This window comes from Vanacampus margaritifer, chromosome 8, assembly GCF_051991255.1.
Source record: "Vanacampus margaritifer isolate UIUO_Vmar chromosome 8, RoL_Vmar_1.0, whole genome shotgun sequence".
NCBI classification, from domain to species: Eukaryota; Metazoa; Chordata; class Actinopteri; order Syngnathiformes; family Syngnathidae; genus Vanacampus; species Vanacampus margaritifer.
In genome coordinates this window covers 17,775,094-17,794,462 of record NC_135439.1, presented here as the reverse complement: position 1 = coordinate 17,794,462, position 19,369 = coordinate 17,775,094, and the positions used below count along the sequence as shown (strand labels likewise).

Here is a 19,369-nt window from a genome sequence, read left to right as displayed (position 1 = left end):
GCTTGTAAACTCTGTTGTATTTGGATTGGTTTGCTGGCAACTGTACATTTTCGTGTGATACATTGAGTAATATCATGAAAATATAACCTTTAACTGTAAAAGTGACGAGTACATTGATATTTTCAGTTTCTCTTTTCTATTTTTGGGGCTTATTTTCTATGGAACGTGACTCAGAAATCTTTACCATGATTCATTAGTTTAACAAATAATAAACAATCTTGGAAAATGTTGGCGCTTAGTTTCTATGGAACACGATTCAGAAATCTTAAGCACAATAATAGACATTTTTGGAAAAATCACAGTAATGACATCATATGAAGGACCCAAAAGTCGGACAACACTTGAGGTTTGCCTTGATAACCACTATCCAAATTCATCAAATGCCAAATATGTACATACGCTCATTGACACATACGCTCATTGACATGCCTGGGGGGCGGATGGATCGGAGCAGGGGGGGATATCATTTCCCTCTGCTCCGGTTCACCTGCCCCCAATTTTAATGCACCACACACACACACTTATGTATATACACTGGGTGGGGTCACACACACGGTTTAGGGGTAGAGTTCGCCAGTCGGCGAGCTGGCGAACTTAGTAACAGGGTTAGTTTTTCACTTTGATCGTTGGGGTGACGACCGGGGCCTCTCCCCGCTGGGCCTGGGGTTCGGGGATGCCGCCCGTCCTCCGGTGCCCCCATCTCCCCTTCTGCCCCTGGTGTTCCGTCCCTCCGCGTGGTGGGGTGGGCGCGGGTGCCCTCTCCGCTCCGCTGCCCGGCCCCCTCTTCGGCGCGGATGCCTGGGTGCGGTGTGTCCCCGGGGTCTGGGGGGCTGTCGGTTGGTGGGGGTGGGGGCGGGGGCGGCTTGGTTGGTGGGGGGGGTGGTGGTGGGGGTGCCGGGGTGGGGGGTGCTGGGGTGGGGAGGGTGTCTGGGGATTTGGGGACCTGGGGGCGGTTGGGGCTGGGTTGGGGTGGGTGGCGGGGGTGGGGGGCGGGGGGGTCGCGGGGGGAGCGGGGGTTGTGGGCCGGTGGGGTGCCTGGTGGGCCTGCAGTGCCCCGTCCTGCTGCGTTGGGTTGGGGGCGCGGGCCGCGTTGGGGTGGGGGGCGCTCCTGCTCCGGGGTGTGCTCTCTGGCCGGTGGCCCCTGCGGGGCCCGGGGGTCGTCCTTTGGCGCGGCCGCGGCCTGGGGGGCCCTGAGGTGTTGCGCTTGCTCTGTCCTGGCGGGGGTCGACGGCTCCCCTCTTTGGTGGAGATTTTCATGCATGCTAGATCCACCACACCAGCATCTATCGAGACTCAGACACAATTTGTTTCTCCCTCAGGTCATTGATTCGGTGGAGGCTGGTGTCTGTGGATCTCACTCTGCTTCGTCTGTCCTTTCTACCTTTCCTCAGTTTCTCCTTTGGGCCCTTGAGGTTTCCCTGATTTGTTGGAGTTTGGATGTCTTTGGGGTTGGTGAAGGTTAGTGGCCCGGTGGGTGGTGTCTGGTCGGTGCTGGGCTTCGCTTTTCTTTCTTTTCTTTGGTCCCCCTTTGGGTCTCCTGGCGGCCCCACGACTCTGGCTGGATTTTGAAGTGTTCGGTTTAGGTGAACGGTATGGGAATTCTTATTTTTTTTTTTTTTTTTCGCACGCACGCACGCACGCACACACACACGCACGCACACACACACGCATGCACACACGCACAAACACACGTACAAAAAAAAAAAAAAAAAGGGAGAACAATGATGATGACATTTCAAATGATCAATACTGAGATCTCCCAGGAAAAAAAAAAAAAAAAAATGCCAAATATCTTTTTCGGATCAAAAAGCAAGACGCAGCAGATTTGCAATGATTATGAAGGTCAACAAGCTTTGTACTGTCATTTTAAAAGCTACCGTGTTATCCCCCAACAACAGGAAATTATGAGTGTATGTTCTCAAACTCTTAACACCCACTAACACAGCTGGCTGAGTGCCAATGCAAGCCACAGAGGCCTGTTGCTTACTATAGAAGACAACTACCGCACACGTGACAGCTCGCTAATGTTTTGGGAACCGGTGTAACAACAGAACCTGCAGCGTCAACAGGTTTCAACATCATAATGGATATAGGCCAATATGACCAGATTCAAATGCATGAGTTTTTAGATGGAGACAAACAAACAAAAAACTTGTAAAATAATTTCATTTCATTTTACTTCTCAGATTTTCACTTGAAAAGGTACCAGTGCTTGTACAATTGAACTGAAATTACATTCAAACATACATTTAAAAAGGCAGTCTTGGGGTGATCGATTTATTTTCTGTAACTCAGTAATATCTGTTTGCCTCTTCTACCAATACTTCCGATTCCATCACTCAAGCTTCATTTTGCCTTTGTGGTGCACTCCCAAATAATCTATTGGGTAAACCATCTGTAAAGCACAAAATTGTTGTCTCCACCGCTTTTACACCTGTTGCCAACATAATTAATAATCTGCTCGATGGAGTGCAAAGTGAACACACAACTTAACACCAGCTATTTGGGATATTAGTAGAAGTTTGACTTGATGACACACACATGCCCACCAACAGCATGCACAATCTGTTAGTGAACACATAATAATACCTATTTGATCATCATACATCAATACCACACTGTAATATGGCTCATTTTAACTGTTTAATGCTCAGATACAGTTCATGTTATTGTTTTTTGCTAACTTTTTCCTTATTGACCTTAACCATGACTTTATCCCACCAAACCTGATAATGTCTTTCCCATCTACTCTGCTTTCTTTTGACTGACATGAGAATGGAGATCTTAATTACACATTGAACAGATCATTAACCATGTCAGGGCTAACAAAATACAACCTAGCAAAGGGTTCATAAGGAAGTACTGTTCTAAAAAAGTTAAACCAAATAATTTAGGTAGTAGTAAACATTGTAACATGTTTTGGAATGGCTCAATCCATGGTACGCATTAGAAGGAAGTACTGTACCTTTCTTGGTTTCAGCTTGTCTTGTAAGTCATACTGGCCAACACCTTTATAGCTGACACCAAGCCACCAGGGTATTCCCTGTTTGTCCTGTAGGAAAGCATCATTTGCCCTATTAGTGACAGTGTGGCAAAAACAATTGTCTCAATTAGGCTCTCTGCCACAGGAAAACCAGAGATCATATCTCAAGGTGTGTTATTGACACCAGTTCCAAGATGATCCACGCGCTTTAGTGCACATTCAAGCCATTCAAGCCTGTTGAACTGCAACAAAGTCTAGTCCGAATGCAGATGGCCACGGCATTGTACTTGCATGTGATGCTGATTATTACTAAAAGATTCCTTGAACAGAAAGGAAACATTTTGCAGGGTAACACTGGCTAAAGGCTGAGAACTGCAATGATTTATTATTATGCTTTACACTAATTTGATTGATTTGAGAGCATTATTTTATTTTGTAGTGTGACTTTGGATATATAGAGTGATACAGTTTTACAATTAAAACATTGAAAACCCCTATAGTGGTTTGTTACTGATTTGTTTCTACTGAATTTATATTTTTATTTGACACAGCCAGAATATGTCGAAACAAGACGAGTACTGTACTGGAATTTAATATTTCACTTTCTCTTTCAAATTTTAGCATCATTAGTCAAACATCCCTGTATGTTCATGAGGATTTCAAGTTTACACATGTGGAGCAGTGAGTTTTACTGATATTACCTTTACTGGGTAATAATGGACTCCATATGTTGGCAGGGACTCCACCAGGGTCAGATACCTTTAGAGAGAAAGAGAGAGGGGCAGGTTAGAAGCAATACACTCACTTCCACTCTATCAACCGGTGGCCTTTGGACAGCCAACAGAGTTAAGTCTCAGTCATTGAGAAGCTGCAGTCATTTACAGTGGGTAGCAAATCAATCCGCTTCCCACTGTAAATACAGAAGAGAGTCCATCGATCCATTCAAGGGCACAAAACATCACTATGTAAACGACCCAGGGTTGTTTTTCACTTTTTTTAGACCAATACCGACAGTCAAATCTTTAGTACTCACCGATACCAAGTGGCCTTACCATTAGCATTAATGATACATAAAAATATAAAACAATGACAGATTTTTTTTTTAATTACATTTATATCCTAACTACAGTATAGCAAATTTCCTTAAAACTGCACAAAATTGATTATTATATATTTTTTTCAATTTGCTCATAAAAGTCATTTTGCATAGAGCAGACAATAAAATGAATTTTAAAAAATAGATAAATAATATTAAAACTAAAATAAAATAAAACAAATGATCCAGTGGCCAGAATAAAAAAGTCCCAATGAAAATATGTGGTTGTACAAATCTTTTTAAGGAATACAGTTAAGTGCAAAAAATTCAATTCAATACAATAGGGCTTCAAGTAATTCCTTAAGCTGTTTACTGTGTGATGTTTAACTATATTTTGTTTTGAAATCCATGCTTTTAATTTGGAAGGTTACAACAGAACAAAACTACTACTTTGCTGGCTGGGCACCACCTGTAACGACACATTGTGGCCTGGTGACAACAACCACTCGTGTATAACACACATCAAAATTCACTAATTTAGAACAAGTACATTTGAACAACTGATACTTACTTCACAATGGCCTGTCCCCTGGTCAGCCCCTTCAGTTTCTTGTAATGTTCAATCACTTTGTCCTCACTATTGTGAAGTAAAAACATTTAATTAACAGTTTTATAATCCCTAAGGATAAGGAGCTCTATTTTGCACACACATTGAACCTCTCATGTAGAAAATAATCTGCTCTCATAATGACTTAAATCTACAGTAACCACTTCCCAATAGGGATGTAACGATATGCAAACATCACAATACGATATTATCACAATATGAAGGTCACGATATGATTACTATCGCGATATTGAGGGGAGGTTGGTGATACAAAAAAAGGTCACAATAGTGTAAAAAAAAAATAATAACTCATACTAAAAAAACACACACAATATTGTGCTTTTGTACATTACAAAAATGAAAAATATTATTAAAAAATTATTAATATATCAAAGAATATATAAATATAATATAATATATATATATATATATATATATATATATATATATATTGAGGCACTTACTTGCTGATGCAAGCAGACATTGAGTTCCTACTGTACACATATTGACCTGCTTCACAAGTCATCTGACTATTAGTGTGAATTTTAAACATAGAAGGGCCAAAACATGCCTTGTGAAAATTAAACTGCACTAAAAAACTAGCTACCAGAGGGTACTAGAACTGCACAGATGCAAATCAACCTGACTATTTTTTAACAGATGTGCTGCTTTTAATATCGTGACATGTCGACGACGATATTGTGGCAGTTTTAATATTACGATATCACAATATTGCCATTATTGTTACATCCTTACATCCCAAACGAATGCATTCCATACAAGTTCACCTTCCGCTTAAAAAAACAAAACTGTTCAGGCCTGGAGCATTCTTACTAAAATGGTGCACATTTTCATTATTTAATTATGCACTGACCTATTAATATTCCAGGTATGCGATGACGCCCTTCCACTACCTTCTAAAACTGACTCCTTAAGGCTGCATGCAAACTCTAAGGCTACTATTAAATGTTCACACTCCAACTAAATTCAAAATTTTTTGGCCTATATGCGACAATTTCATTTACATGTATCTATTTTTTTTATGCGGTGTGGACAGAACAATTATTTTTTTTCCAAATCTGACCTGGACTACTAGGACTACTAGGTATGTGGATATACAGTACAGCTCATTGGATATTGTTACATTTTACTTTACATAGACATTAAGACAATTGACATTTCATACAATTATGTAGGCCCTTTAAGATGCTGCTGTTTTCGAAGACCATCAACTGCTCAGATAACTTACCAATAACTGAGAGACGGGTGTTTCCTGAGAACTTGTGTGGGTAGAACTGGGAGATGCTTTAGGTTTGCTTTGGCTGTTTCTGTACTGTATATAATTGATAAAAAAAAGAACAACAACAATAATTAATACATTTTAAACAAAAGTCCTTTTTACAACTATTCTGAAGTAGGAATCATGTTTCTCATGTACAATTAATAGCACGGACAGCCAATTAACTCATTCAAACCCAAAAACCTGTACATATGTTTTTAATGCTTTGTCCTTCACTCCCCAAAATTTGTTTATACGTTTTTTATTATTTCTTTTTTTAATGCAAGAGCATACAGAATACTTTGATACAGCTTCTAACATGAAGAGGTGGCTTAAAGCAATGGTGGTTATTACAAAAAAACGTCCAGCAGGTGGCAGCAGAGTATAAGAGATCATCCAGGGCTATGTTGCAACAAGCTCTTTTTGACAGTGTTTTCACCAGGAATATGAATATCGATGTAACTTAGCTATATTCTAGTGTTAATTTCTGCAAAACGGAAACAGATACAAATATACATTTTTCCCTTTTTGGGTAGGTTCCGTGATTTTATAGCAATAGAACAGAATATTCTGTGGACCTTGTAAAATTAGTCAAAATCCAGTAAACCAGCCGGGAGCGAAGGGGGTTGCTTCAGTGAAAATGGCTGGGAGTGAATGAGTTCATAATCAAATCAAAATAATCCATTGCTCCCTTCATACAGTTTTCTTTAAGTAGCACACAATCTTTTGTATCAGTTGGTTATGTAATTCATGATGATCAATATAGAAATGACAACATCGCTTATTTGGGCTAACTGAAAAAGTATTGACCCTTTCTTTTGTTTACCCCTAAAATATACATATGAATGTTCTCCTTGCTTGTGTGTGTAGGTTCCATGTTTTTTTATAGCAATAGAACAGAATATTCTGAAGGCCTTGTAAAATCAGTCAAAATCCAGTAAACCAGCCGGGAGCGAAGGGGGTTGCTTCAGTGAAAATGGCTGGGAGTGAATGAGTTCATAATCAAATCAAAATGATCCATTGCTCCCTTCATACAGTTTTCTTTAAGTAGCACACAATCTTTTGTATCTGTTGGTTATGTAATTCATGATGATCAATATAGAAGTGACAACATCGCTTATTTGGGCTAACTGAAAAAGTATTGACCCTTTCTTTTGTTTACCCCTAAAATATACATATGAATGTTCTCCTTGCTTGTGTGTGTAGGTTCCATGTTTTTTTATAGCAATAGAACAGAATATTCTGAAGGCCTTGTAAAATCAGTCAAAATCCAGTAAACCAGCCGGGAGCGAAGGGGGTTGCTTCAGTGAAAATGGCTGGGAGTGAATGAGTTCATAATCAAATCAAAATGATCCATTGCTCCCTTCATACAGTTTTCTTTAAGTAGCACACAATCTTTTGTATCAGTTGGTTATGTAATTCATGATGATCAATATAGAAATGACAACATCGCTTATTTGGGCTAACTGAAAAAGTATTGACCCTTTCTTTTGTTTACCCCTAAAATATACATATGAATGTTCTCCTTGCTTGTGTGTGTAGGTTCCATGTTTTTTTATAGCAATAGAACAGAATATTCTGAAGGCCTTGTAAAATCAGTCAAAATCCAGTAAACCAGCCGGGAGCGAAGGGGGTTGCTTTAGTGAAAATGGCTGGGAGTGAATGAGTTCATAATCAAATCAAAATAATCCATTGCTCCCTTCATACAGTTTTCTTTAAGTAGCACACAATCTTTTGTATCAGTTGGTTATGTAATTCATGATGATCAATATAGAAATGACAACATCGCTTATTTGGGCTAACTGAAAAAGTATTGACCCTTTCTTTTGTTTACCCCTAAAATATACATATGAATGTTCTCCTTGCTTGTGTGTGTAGGTTCCATGTTTTTTTATAGCAATAGAACAGAATATTCTGAAGGCCTTGTAAAATCAGTCAAAATCCAGTAAACCAGCCGGGAGCGAAGGGGGTTGCTTCAGTGAAAATGGCTGGGAGTGAATGAGTTCATAATCAAATCAAAATGATCCATTGCTCCCTTCATACAGTTTTCTTTAAGTAGCACACAATCTTTTGTATCTGTTGGTTATGTAATTCATGATGATCAATATAGAAGTGACAACATCGCTTATTTGGGCTAACTGAAAAAGTATTGACCCTTTCTTTTGTTTACCCCTAAAATAAACATATGAATGTTCTCCTTGCTTGTGTGTGTAGGTTCCATGTTTTTATAGCAATAGAACAGAATATTCTGAAGGCCTTGTAAAATCAGTCAAAATCCAGTAAAATAGCCAGGAGCGAAGGGGGTTGCTTCAGTGAAAATGGTGGTTAGGGAATGAGTTAAAAAGCCCCAAATTATACTTACGGTAATGAATTACAAGCTCTTGTACTATAGATGACAGGAAAATCACCGGCAGCTCTTCTAAGGCTTAAACATTTGTCGAGTAATGCTATAGTCATATTTGTGCTTCCAGGTGAATTCAAGTTCATGTTAGGGATTGATAGCAACAATAATAATCAAGGTGATAAACCTTTACAAAAAGTGCAGTGTTAGGAACCTGTTTCGTCTCTCTTATCTTCCATACAAGGACAACCAAACACTGTGTGTTCCAAGACTAAACTTAAGCTTCACTGAAGTCTTGCCAAAATTAATATATATATCACACAGGGAGCCATACAGAGCATTTAAAGACCTTCAGAAGACATATTAAATCTAATTACCCAATCTAAAAACAGACAAGCCGTTTCAAAATATTGTTGGTTCACTACAGCCAATTGATTTACTGTACCTTCGCTTAGTAGTCAATCAACCGTGAAAGATATAACAGATAAAGTCCCGTGATCGCTGCCAAAAATGTCAAGAGGCCTCCAGGCTTGTGAAAAATACACAGACTGGCCATGTTATCGGTTCAGACAAATGGCGGCGAGTCAGTCTGTTGCTACGTCATGTCGGAGATAGCAAAACACTGTTGAGCTGAACAAAAAGGGAGCTTGGCTTGGCCGGCCAGTCCATTGGGCACCTGAACAAAAGCTACAGAATTCACAAACACCTGGCTTACTATATTACACTGGTTCAAAGGTTATGTTGAAGTCAGGGGACTGTCAAAAGAAACATGCGGCATCCAACTCAGCACTATAGTAAAAATGAAGTTAACTAATCTTATAACAAGAACCGCGATAGGAAAATAAAATGATTGGGTTTTTAGTTCATAGGCCATTTGGCCTTGAATTGACTTTTATAATTGCCAATTTAAGTCTATTTTTACAAGAATGATTTAATTTAGGAGCATTCCACAGAGTAGGGCAGATATACAGTACAACAATCCAGTTATGTGAACTAGCTTACAAATCAAAAAGAAGGGTGAGCTTTAGCAAGGGTAGAGGCGCTCACTGCTCCCGGCTGCGACTACCTCTCCCAGGTTGACTGGGTTTTGCTACCACGGCACTTTGCCGTGTGTTTGATGGCGTACGTTTTATGAGGAACTGGTGCCTGATGTTGTCCGGGTGATCTACTCCACAGCCACATTGCCCTGTCAGCAATCTGGAATTCATTACTACGTCTGTTATCTCCCCGCAGCCTGCAGGGTGAAGCCAATTCCTACAGCCCAGCCTAGCCCAGCCCAGCCCATAATACTCAGGATATAATACTCCTTTATCAGCTATTCTACACAGCTGAGATGTAGTGTCTGTGGTAGAGACACCTCGAAACAAATGAACCATCAGGCAACACTCACAAATACAACAACGGATGATTAGTTTGATTGAAGCTATTTTAAAAAGCAACAACAAAAATTGAAGCACAAATAAAATAGTAATGCCGCTGTGAACTAAAAACGTACAAACCAAAGGTCGCAATGATAAGCTTTTGCTTACACTAAACATTATTGAATGTTTTCTGCCAAGTACCAAAAATATTTATAATACAGTAAACCTATGAATTCAACTCTCAGCAGGCGGGGTTGGCCCATTCTGCCACAACTTGACTAAAGTTGTCTACCATTGGACAGTGGACCTTGTTTATCCCTCTTAAGGCAGCTAACTGTGGAGGAGGAGGTCTCCAGCTAATCTCCCTGCTACAGGGCCCTTTGCTGATACAGCGTAGAGGAGACCCGTTTATACTTATGGGATTTACTGAGCCTCTTCATGAAAAGAAGCAGAAACAAAGGGGTTCATTGACAAGAAAGAGAAACACTGCCATGTGACAATGAGGGATGCGCCATAGTTGAACTCAAGTGCTATGTCCTACTGAGACAAGTTTATGACATAGAACTTTGCTACACCGTTTTCTTATCTTTATTTCAAAAGTGGCTCAAACAAAGCTTATGTTTATCATAAACATTGTCAAATATTTTATTTATATCATTCAAATATAGTAAAATAGATATATATTTAAATTGCCTTTAAAAAAATGTAAATGAAACTTTGAAACAGTCTAATTTTGTTAACTCTATAACTCCTTGACTATTTCATTTAGTTTGCTACCCAGGGAGCCCCTTCTCTGATTGGCTAACAAGTTTCAGATATAAATATCCACCAGCAAGCTTTTAAGTATGGAATTCTGAGAGTAGACAAGTCAAAATTACCGTTATATTTCAAAACAGTGTCACTTGTCCTAAAAATACCACTTAAATAGCGCAAATGGAAAATTATTTGAGAAGAGTATTGTGGTGCTAGTTATAGTGCACAAACAAGATATTACAAAGGTTTGATGTAAGAGGGCAAGATTATAATATACGTTAAAAAAAGAGAGACTGTATTGCCATTATGAGTCATCCACATCTCATTTCTTACAGAGCACAACTATTTGTGTTAGCAACAATGACAGAGGCCATTTTAGAGGCAAATCATTTGGACAATACACTAGTTTTGCAGATCAGCCACACACTGCGAAACAGTCTTTACCAGTCCCAGCCAATGAATCCCCACCATTCCTATGCCTAGCAAAATAAAACAACATACCTTATCAGCAGGTCAAGCCTCTGAGGCCCACTAAGCTTATCTCCATTGGTGGACAGATTAGGGAGACAATCTCTTAACAGTCTCTCTCTCTCTCTCTCTCTCTCTCTCTCTCTCTCACATTAAAATATTGCGCAATTACAACACACGTAATTCTGCATTTATACTATAAAAATATTTTTTGATTAATGTGGATGGATGCCAGAAGGCCAGTTCCATGCCGCAAAACTAATTCAATTAATTAACTGAGGGAAGTAGCAAGAACTGATCCAAGCTGGTTGAATATTACCAACTGTAAAACAGTCATTACACTGTAACCAATAAAAATTAATACAAATATCCTGCTTCTGGACTTTGAGCACAATGGACATTTGCCTACAGACTATTGTGTGCTGCACTAACCGATATTACTTTGTTGAAATATTGTATATAGCTTACTTACCCCTAAATGTATAAATCGGGTATATAAAATACACTTAAATTATTATTATTTTTAAGTATATTTTGGCTACATTCATAAGCATTCACTAACTCGATTGGGACCTTTAAAATCTGATGAGATCCAATAAAGGAGCAATACATTTTGCATGAAAAAGAAAGGCTCATTTTATTATTAACAATGTCAGAAATGTATTAATTTAATAGTTTGCTTATTATTGTGGTTGTAATTTGCATTGATGTAGCTCTGCATTTGTTCTCCGTATAGTATAGGTGCACCGATGTGTCCCCGCGAGAGTAGATCCATGAACAATAATATGCTCAAATTTTTATGCATCTAAAAACTCCTTGCACATGCCTTTTCAGAAGCACTTAACTTATTTGGTCTTAAGTATAAAATTGTCTTACCATGTGTAGTCACCGTTGACCTCCTAAAAAAAAGACAAATAGTAAGTAACAACATTATAACAAATTCTACGTTCAGCAGATGGTGGCGTTTCAAACACTAGTTAGCTAGATTCCAATCTAATAAATATTTGTACTCACTACTCAGTACTATATGATAAATAATGAACAATAACAACAGTGTAGCGGTCTTCCACCAGTTTTGGCTCATTTGACACGCATTTCAAATGTCGCTCGGGCCGCCCTCCACACGGTTAGATAAACTAAAGGTTTTCCTTACCTGTAATGCGAATGCAGCTAACTTGAAAACGTGTTCGCTTTCCACTTCGATGTCCTCCTGTTTTATTGTGGAAGAAACGATGGTTAATGTTAAACAAGATAGTTTCTACACGCGACCACAAAGTGCAGTTGCCCTATTGAAACAATTCACTGTACCACGGTCCTCTCGCTACCGACTGAACCACTAATAACACGGATAAAATATTGTACTATAAACCGTTGATGGGCAGGTATCAATGGTTGTTTTACCAACACTTCATGTGGTGTTTTTTTTTAATTGATAAAGTTAACACAATTGGGCGTATGGTAATTCTTTGTGAGCTGCTAGCCAGAAGACTTAACCCCCCTCAGATAAGTGGTACAGTCCGAGCAGGTTCAACAGCCTCCGTCACCCATGGTGACCAATGTTGCGCCCCGCGAGGGGTAGAAAAAAAAGTTTGACCGTTTGTGGCATTCACGTGTCCCTCGGATTTCTCTATACTGCCCCTCCTTGGTTAAATACAACGTGGGAGAAATTCACTATCAGAATATAGGCATGATCAAGTAGCAAGTGAATGCATTGTTGCTTTTGTCAAGTCACTTCAAATAAATATGGTAAGTACTCCTTTAGATACTAAAAACTGGGAACGGAAATTAATAAGCTTCGGCTTCATCCCGTCAGCGCCCTTTTTTTCCGGGTTGTCCGAAAGGAAAAATAAACAAAAAAATAATAATAATTATAAAAAAAATAATAATAAATTACAAAAAACAGCGTGAAGGGTAAGCATATCGTCTTGCATGTGTACAAATACAGTATTTAGATTCATATTATAACATTTTGTTCAAGTATATAAAATACAATACTTACATTAAACACCAGAGATTTTGCATTCAGGAAGAACAGCTCCACAGTTGTGTTTTCTTTTAAAAAGGTGATTTTCTCAATGTAAAATCTGTGAAGAGTTCAAAAGAGTCAAGTATCAAGTTAAGTGCACACAATTTCAACGCATTCCATGCAACCTTGAGGAGGTGTTGTTGACACAGTTACATGACTGCCACCTGCTGGTCTATTTCCGTCTTAAATTAGGGCGCTGTCACCATGCCCTAAAAGTCCTTTAGAAAACAACCTTCTACACAAGCTTGCTCACCTTACAAAGAACTTGATTTCCAGTTTATCTGAAGACTTGGAGAAGTCATGATCAAGGACTTTTCGATCAAGCTGAAGCCAGTTATTCTGACCACTAAAAGTGAAGAGAATAAATATTGCATCAGGCATTTTCAATGAGAAATTAAAAACCGGGATTGTAATAAAAAGAAAAAAAACATTTTATGATACGAGTATATTTTGTGTTGTACTTACGTGTCATCTATGAAGCAAAGGCCAAAGTATTCCTTCTCCTTCAGATTAAAATGTGATGCCACCAAATCCAACAGGTCCCGAGATAAAAGCTTTGGCTTGAAAAAAGAAGTTAAAATATATATATTTATCTTAGGTTATTACTATATTACAGCTCTTACAGCTCAAGATGCTTCTTTGCCATGATATATCATTATCAGGGGTGTTGCCAGGGATTTTAGAGGTGCGGGTATATAAAAACAATAACACTTTTTTTGCAGTCAGCTATATGTCAATGTAGCATATTCAAAAGGGCCTCTGTCATTCATGGGCCCTTGGAATGATCATCAGCCCCCCCTCACCTTACTACGCCCCTCTTTCTAATAATCACAGCAATGCAGGATCATATGGCCAAATTAGATAAAGATTAGACAATCCGTACCTGGACCAGCAGCTCCAGCTTCCGACCGTCGAGTAGGTGTACCTGGCACTGCCGTCCCTCATTCATCTGAAGGAAGAAAAAACAACTTTAGACAGGGCAGGTTTTGCAACCTGATGCCTTCATTGCAAAAAAAAAAAAGTCTCCACCACCACCCATGGCCATGTACTGTACAAAACGCCATGCTTCCACACTTATAGCCGGGGGTAAAATGTCTGTTTGACTTTTGTGAGGACGAACAGTGATTCACCTCAGTGTCATGTTTGCCTCTGTTGTGAATGAATAGGTAAGTTGAGCCGCTAGCCATATTTCCACAGGGAGAACCTCGAACCTCATACTTGCAAACGAGATACAATGCAATAGCGTGATTTAACAATGGGCCAAATCAACCACAACCTTTACATTTACCATGCATGTTTTTTTTATTTTTTATAAATGTGTTATTTAAACAAAGATGCTCTTCTACCCACACAGTTCCGCACACTGTGTTGTCATACTTCTATATATCTTTCCTCTGTATCCGCACTGGTCCCACTCTCATGAAACATCAACATTCATTGTTGTTTCTTGTTTGTCTTGTCTCTTAAAAAAATCAGAGGAAGATTTCTTCCTCTTCCAAAGTTTAAAGAAGGTCCCCATGTATAGTTCAAAATGAATTGTTCCAAGATGAAATGTGTTGTATTTTGCAGGATTGGTCTGCAAAGTAAATCTGTGAGGCAAAATCCAGTTGTTAGTTCACTATAAATGTAACTTTAGTACATTTATGTGCTCTGTTTAGTGTAGACTGTAGAAAATGCTATCCATACCTAGAGTATATAGCATGTATATTGGCCACAATGGACAGTGTTAAACATTTTAAGCAACGACTGATACCAGGATAATAACAAGTACCGTAACATTTGGAATTTAAAAAACACACAGTGAATTATAAAAATTGTGACTTTGGTACCTCCCAGTGGTCATTAATGGTATTGAAACAAGTGGTCCAGGTCACTTTTTCCTGACTGGAGCCACTGTCTGCTTTCAGTTGGCTACAATAAGAATGCTGTTCTTGTTAGGAAAAAAAAAACTTTATTTAATTTAATTTAATTAATGTGAATGTTAATATATATATATTTTTTTTTTAAAGGGAAGTATTTCATATGGTTTACGTAAAAAAACAAACATAAGATACACATTTCATTTGCTTGCTTACTAAACTGTAAATGAAAACATTTTTAATATGCCTAATTATCCCTCGATATGCCTATTTAGAAACTAGACATTAACATATAATACTGATGGAGTCTATAAACAAAATATGATAAATTATTATATTTAGAAGATCAATAATTACAATAATTACTTGAGCTTTATTGTTTTTGCTCCAATGAGGTGCTGAAAAGCTGCTGAGGAGGGGACCCGAATGTCAGAGCAGTAAACAACATCAGGAAAAAAGAAAAGAAAAAAAGAATTATCAGTGTAGTCAGAAATCTCTTTTACCTGGTAATTCCTTTTCAACAGGATTCCACACCACTGACTGACCTCATCCTGCAGCCCTGACTGAGTCATTTAATTCTACCACGTCATGGGCTTTCCTTCAGAAAAAAAATGTCACAAAGCAGACGAAAAGCATGGAAACTAAGTACACGTACTCTACTCACAGAAAAGAGGCAGGTGTACAGTACTACAAGAAAACCTTATAGGGAAACAATGGGAGCATTGCAGACTTGATGACACAGACTAACATCAGCAGCAGTGCCCCCAATGCCTATTCATCCCTGCACATTGAACACTTTATTTGACCTTGTAAATATCATGTGCACTTCAAGCATCTACACCTTGCTGAATTTGTATTGTTTGCATGTTCAACATGTGAATAAGCATCAGTCCCCGTTCTGTTTGTGTGTGTGTGTTTTTTATTAAAAAATTTGAAATCTTACTGTATTTTGTTTTTCTATTGTTTATTTCCCCTTGTCCTGGGACTTTCTGGGCTAACCTGGGACCTAAGCCTTTCGGGTTATATCAAGTGGAAACATGTGTTGGCATACAGCGGTGGCAAATCCAGGTCCAGAAAGTAAAAACCCTGCCACAGTTTGGCTTTAGCTCCTGGTAGCTAACTAGCTAGCTCCCTAGCAGGTGAATGAGCACCATGGGAGCTAGCTAGGGAGCTAGCTAGCTAGCATCTGGGGCTAAAGCCAAAGTGTGGCAGGCTTTTTACTTTCTGGACCTGGATTTGCCAACTCTGCAATACAATTTCTTGAATCCTTGAAATGACACAAAAGTTGATACTAGTAATAACAAAACAAGCAACACACACTGAGGGACTTGAGCATATTCTAACTAGGAAATGATCTAAACAAGATATCCTACATGACAAAATATCCAAAGAACAATAGTTAACTTAAAATTCAATATCCTAACAGAAATAGGAAACCTAAAATCACTAGCAAAAAGAATAACAATTCACAAAGTGCATGATTGCATGGTGTGTATACCCCACACATACGGTATTACGGTGTTCTAGGAGTAAAATCCTTGGCAACTTTCAATGTTCTTTATAGAGTGCCATGTGTGTTCCGAGAAGCAGTCAGTGCCTTCACTAAAATAAACATACTTTGTTACTGACTGAATGAAGCAGGCTTTTCCATTCACTGGACGCTAAAAAGAATCCATCCAACAAATAAGCATTTGTTATTAATTATTATTAAGCCATTAGCCAAGAAGCTGCCATACCTGGTAGCCATGTCCAATCCTAAACCAGGCCACAAGAAAGTGCTGGCATGGCAACAGCGCACGCTTGTACCACCTGCTCAAGGTCTCATGTGCCACACTCCAAATGAGCTGGCTGCTAGATGCCACTCGGTCCTCCATTCCTCGAATCATGCGCACAGCCATGACTTTGTGTCTCGGACCAATTCCTACTTCAGGTGGTCACAACTCACAGAACCAGGGGAAACAATGTCCTGCAGCACGCTGGGGTTAGTTCAACTGAAAGAGCTGTAATGTGATAAAAGCTACGATTCGAAGGCACAAGCACACATTGTGTAGTGTCGGCCCAGTTGACGTCATGATGCTGGGAGTCATCAGAGAGCAGTCCGTATCAGGCATGACTCTTATCCAAAGATTGATGGTCTAAAGCACAACTGCAGAAGATCAAATGGACAGTGAGATCCGATTAGTAGTTTTAGAGAAATTAAAATATTGTGAATTTGAATTTTCAGTCATCTCAAATTTATCTTAAAGATGAAGTCAGCCCAAACATTTTCTTTACAATAATATGTTCTATTGACACCCACGAGGCTAAGCACAGACCTCTGATTAATATTGTGTTTGTGGAATTTGAATTAAGCATTTTTTTAATCCATTTCAGGGGGCGGCCATTTTGCTACTTGCTGTTGACTTAAAATGACACCACAGTTGCTCAGGGTTCAGACAAGGACCAGTCACGGCCTACCTGTTTTCTGAGTTGGATCATGTGGCGTTTGCAAGCTGAGCTGATTGCCTGAGCAACTGTGATGTCATTTTCAGTCAACAGCAAGTGACAAAATGGCCACCCCCGAGATGGATTAAAAATGGGTGGATTTTGCTATTTAAGTCATATTCCACAAACACAATATTAATCAGAATACTGTGTTTAGACTGGTGGGGATGCATAGAACATATGATCGTAAAGAAAATATTTGGGTTGACATCCCTTTTAATCTAAAAAAAAATATTGATTCTGAAAGCAAACCTTGGGGTCAACACTTTCACGGGATGGGAGCATCGTAAATAAACACAAGGTTCACTTCAAAATGAATGGTAATATTGACAAAAAAGAAAACTTCGGAAAAGTTGTTTACAACATAACTTTTGCACAATATATTCAATTATTAGACTATTGACCTCATTCTCATATTGTGTTGTGTCACAAAAAAGTGAACTGGCTATGAGTTTGTCTAGGATGTGAGAGCAATTTCCTGAGGAGTCCAGACATTCCCACCCATTACATTCTGCAGGAGCGTTAAAAATAATTGGCTGGGTTTGGATCAGCGAGGGTGGTACAACTGACACGGCACATTTGAAAGTGGAATGGTGGTGTTAAACTTTCAGAAAGCTTTTGATGTGGGACATTAATGTGCTTTCAAGTCATTACCAGATGTTTTCTGTGACTAAGAAACAAATGTGCACACTCTGCAAACCTGACTCAAATAAGTAACAGAACACAAAGGCAGTTATGCTGAAGAAAAATAAAGTGATGGAACATTTGTGAGCAATGACATGGAAACAATAATATGTTGTTTGTTTAGTGTGACCAAATTTCAAAAAACAAAACTGTTTACAGAAGAGACTACAACCATACCAATTATCCATTTGTAAATGTCATGCTTTTTTTTGCCCCATTAAATGTGAGATGAACTGTTTTCTTTTGCAGTCAGTTCCCAGTTAGATGTTTTGTTACCACATTATGCAAACAATAAACACAAAGCGGTGCAAATTAGGATCAGTCATGCAGGTAAATGACGTGCAGTTTGGTCTAATACACTGTATGTGTGCTCAAATCACCTCCAAACATTCATTGTGATGATATCATTTACGCACAATCAAGTATTAAATTGGCAGCACTGATCTTACCTGATATTATCATTTTAAAGTGAAAAAAAAAATAAGATGAGCAATTTTTAAGGTAAAATGTTCACATGGCTATATGGGCCATCTTTGTAAAAACGTTGCATAGCGTTTTGGACTACCTTAATCAAATACAATAGTACACAATCACAATTTAGCAAGTCATGGTAAATAACTCCTGGATTGAATTGACTTGCTGTACCAAATGTTTTAACTTACAGGTACAGTGCGTAGAATTCAGTGCCATCTAGTGGTGAACTAATAGAATGCAATTATTTTGAATCACGCGCACTACGGTGCCTCAGACAGACCACACTTTACAACCCTACCCCCAATTACTACCAGTTATTATTTGAAGTGAGCGAGCGAGCAAGCAACCCGGCAAGCAGGAGCTACTGTGAGAGGCGAGTAAGAGTTGTTAGCAAGAACTCCTGGAGCATCTAACAAGAGCGGCTAGCAAGAACTTGCTGGAGCAGCTAACAACAGCGGCTAGCAAGAACTTGCTGGCGCAGCTAACAAGAGCGGCTAGCGGGAGAAGCTAGCTTAAGATAGCGAGAGCAAAGTAAATAGAAACAAGCGGCCCAAAAAAAAAAAAAAAAGAAAGAAACAAGCAGCAGGAGGCCGAATAGAAGGTAGAAAGTAAATGGCGGTTGACTCATTGGGTCCAACAGGAGCTGAATTACCACCAGGGGCAAACTTTGTGAGCCTCTTGTAAAGCACTGTGCAACCTAGTATGCAATAGCTATTACTAGACCTATGAATATATATATATATATATATTTATTTATTTATTTATATATATTTTTTAAATGTAGGCTGATGTGATAGATCATTTTTATATTTTTTGTATATTATTGAAATTAATAGTGGGTATTTAAAATGAATGAATTATTAGTTCACCACTAGAGGGCACTAAAATGCACACTGTCCATTTAACAGAACTAAAAAACAAAATGTTTTAGATGGTGCTCAACAATATAATACAATAGAGGATTGCTAGTCACTATCAAATATTTTTATAATCGATTGTCCTATTGAATGTGTC

The 19,369-nt window shown here is 38.7% G+C and overlaps 1 protein-coding gene across 4 annotated transcripts in view; it reads right to left on the bottom strand.

Annotated features, from left to right (window-relative positions):
- frmd4ba (FERM domain containing 4Ba) overlaps positions 1-19,369 on the bottom strand; it is a 54,357-nt gene that overhangs the window by 19,518 nt on the left and 15,470 nt on the right. For 3 of the 4 annotated variants that reach the window (XM_077572487.1, XM_077572488.1, XM_077572490.1), the window contains exons 1-11: positions 16,450-16,611; positions 13,738-13,803; positions 13,320-13,414; positions 13,108-13,200; positions 12,828-12,912; positions 11,982-12,038; positions 11,705-11,727; positions 5,876-5,959; positions 4,591-4,656; positions 3,685-3,742; positions 2,966-3,052 (exon numbers count right to left, since the gene is read on the bottom strand). In XM_077572487.1, coding sequence (XP_077428613.1) covers positions 2,966-3,052; positions 3,685-3,742; positions 4,591-4,656; positions 5,876-5,959; positions 11,705-11,727; positions 11,982-12,038; positions 12,828-12,912; positions 13,108-13,200; positions 13,320-13,414; positions 13,738-13,803; positions 16,450-16,611 — 876 coding nt within the window. Of the gene's footprint in view, positions 1-2,965; positions 3,053-3,684; positions 3,743-4,590; positions 4,657-5,875; positions 5,960-11,704; positions 11,728-11,981; positions 12,039-12,827; positions 12,913-13,107; positions 13,201-13,319; positions 13,415-13,737; positions 13,804-16,449; positions 16,612-19,369 lie in introns of those variants that run through there. The other variant, XM_077572491.1, reaches the window with a different exon arrangement.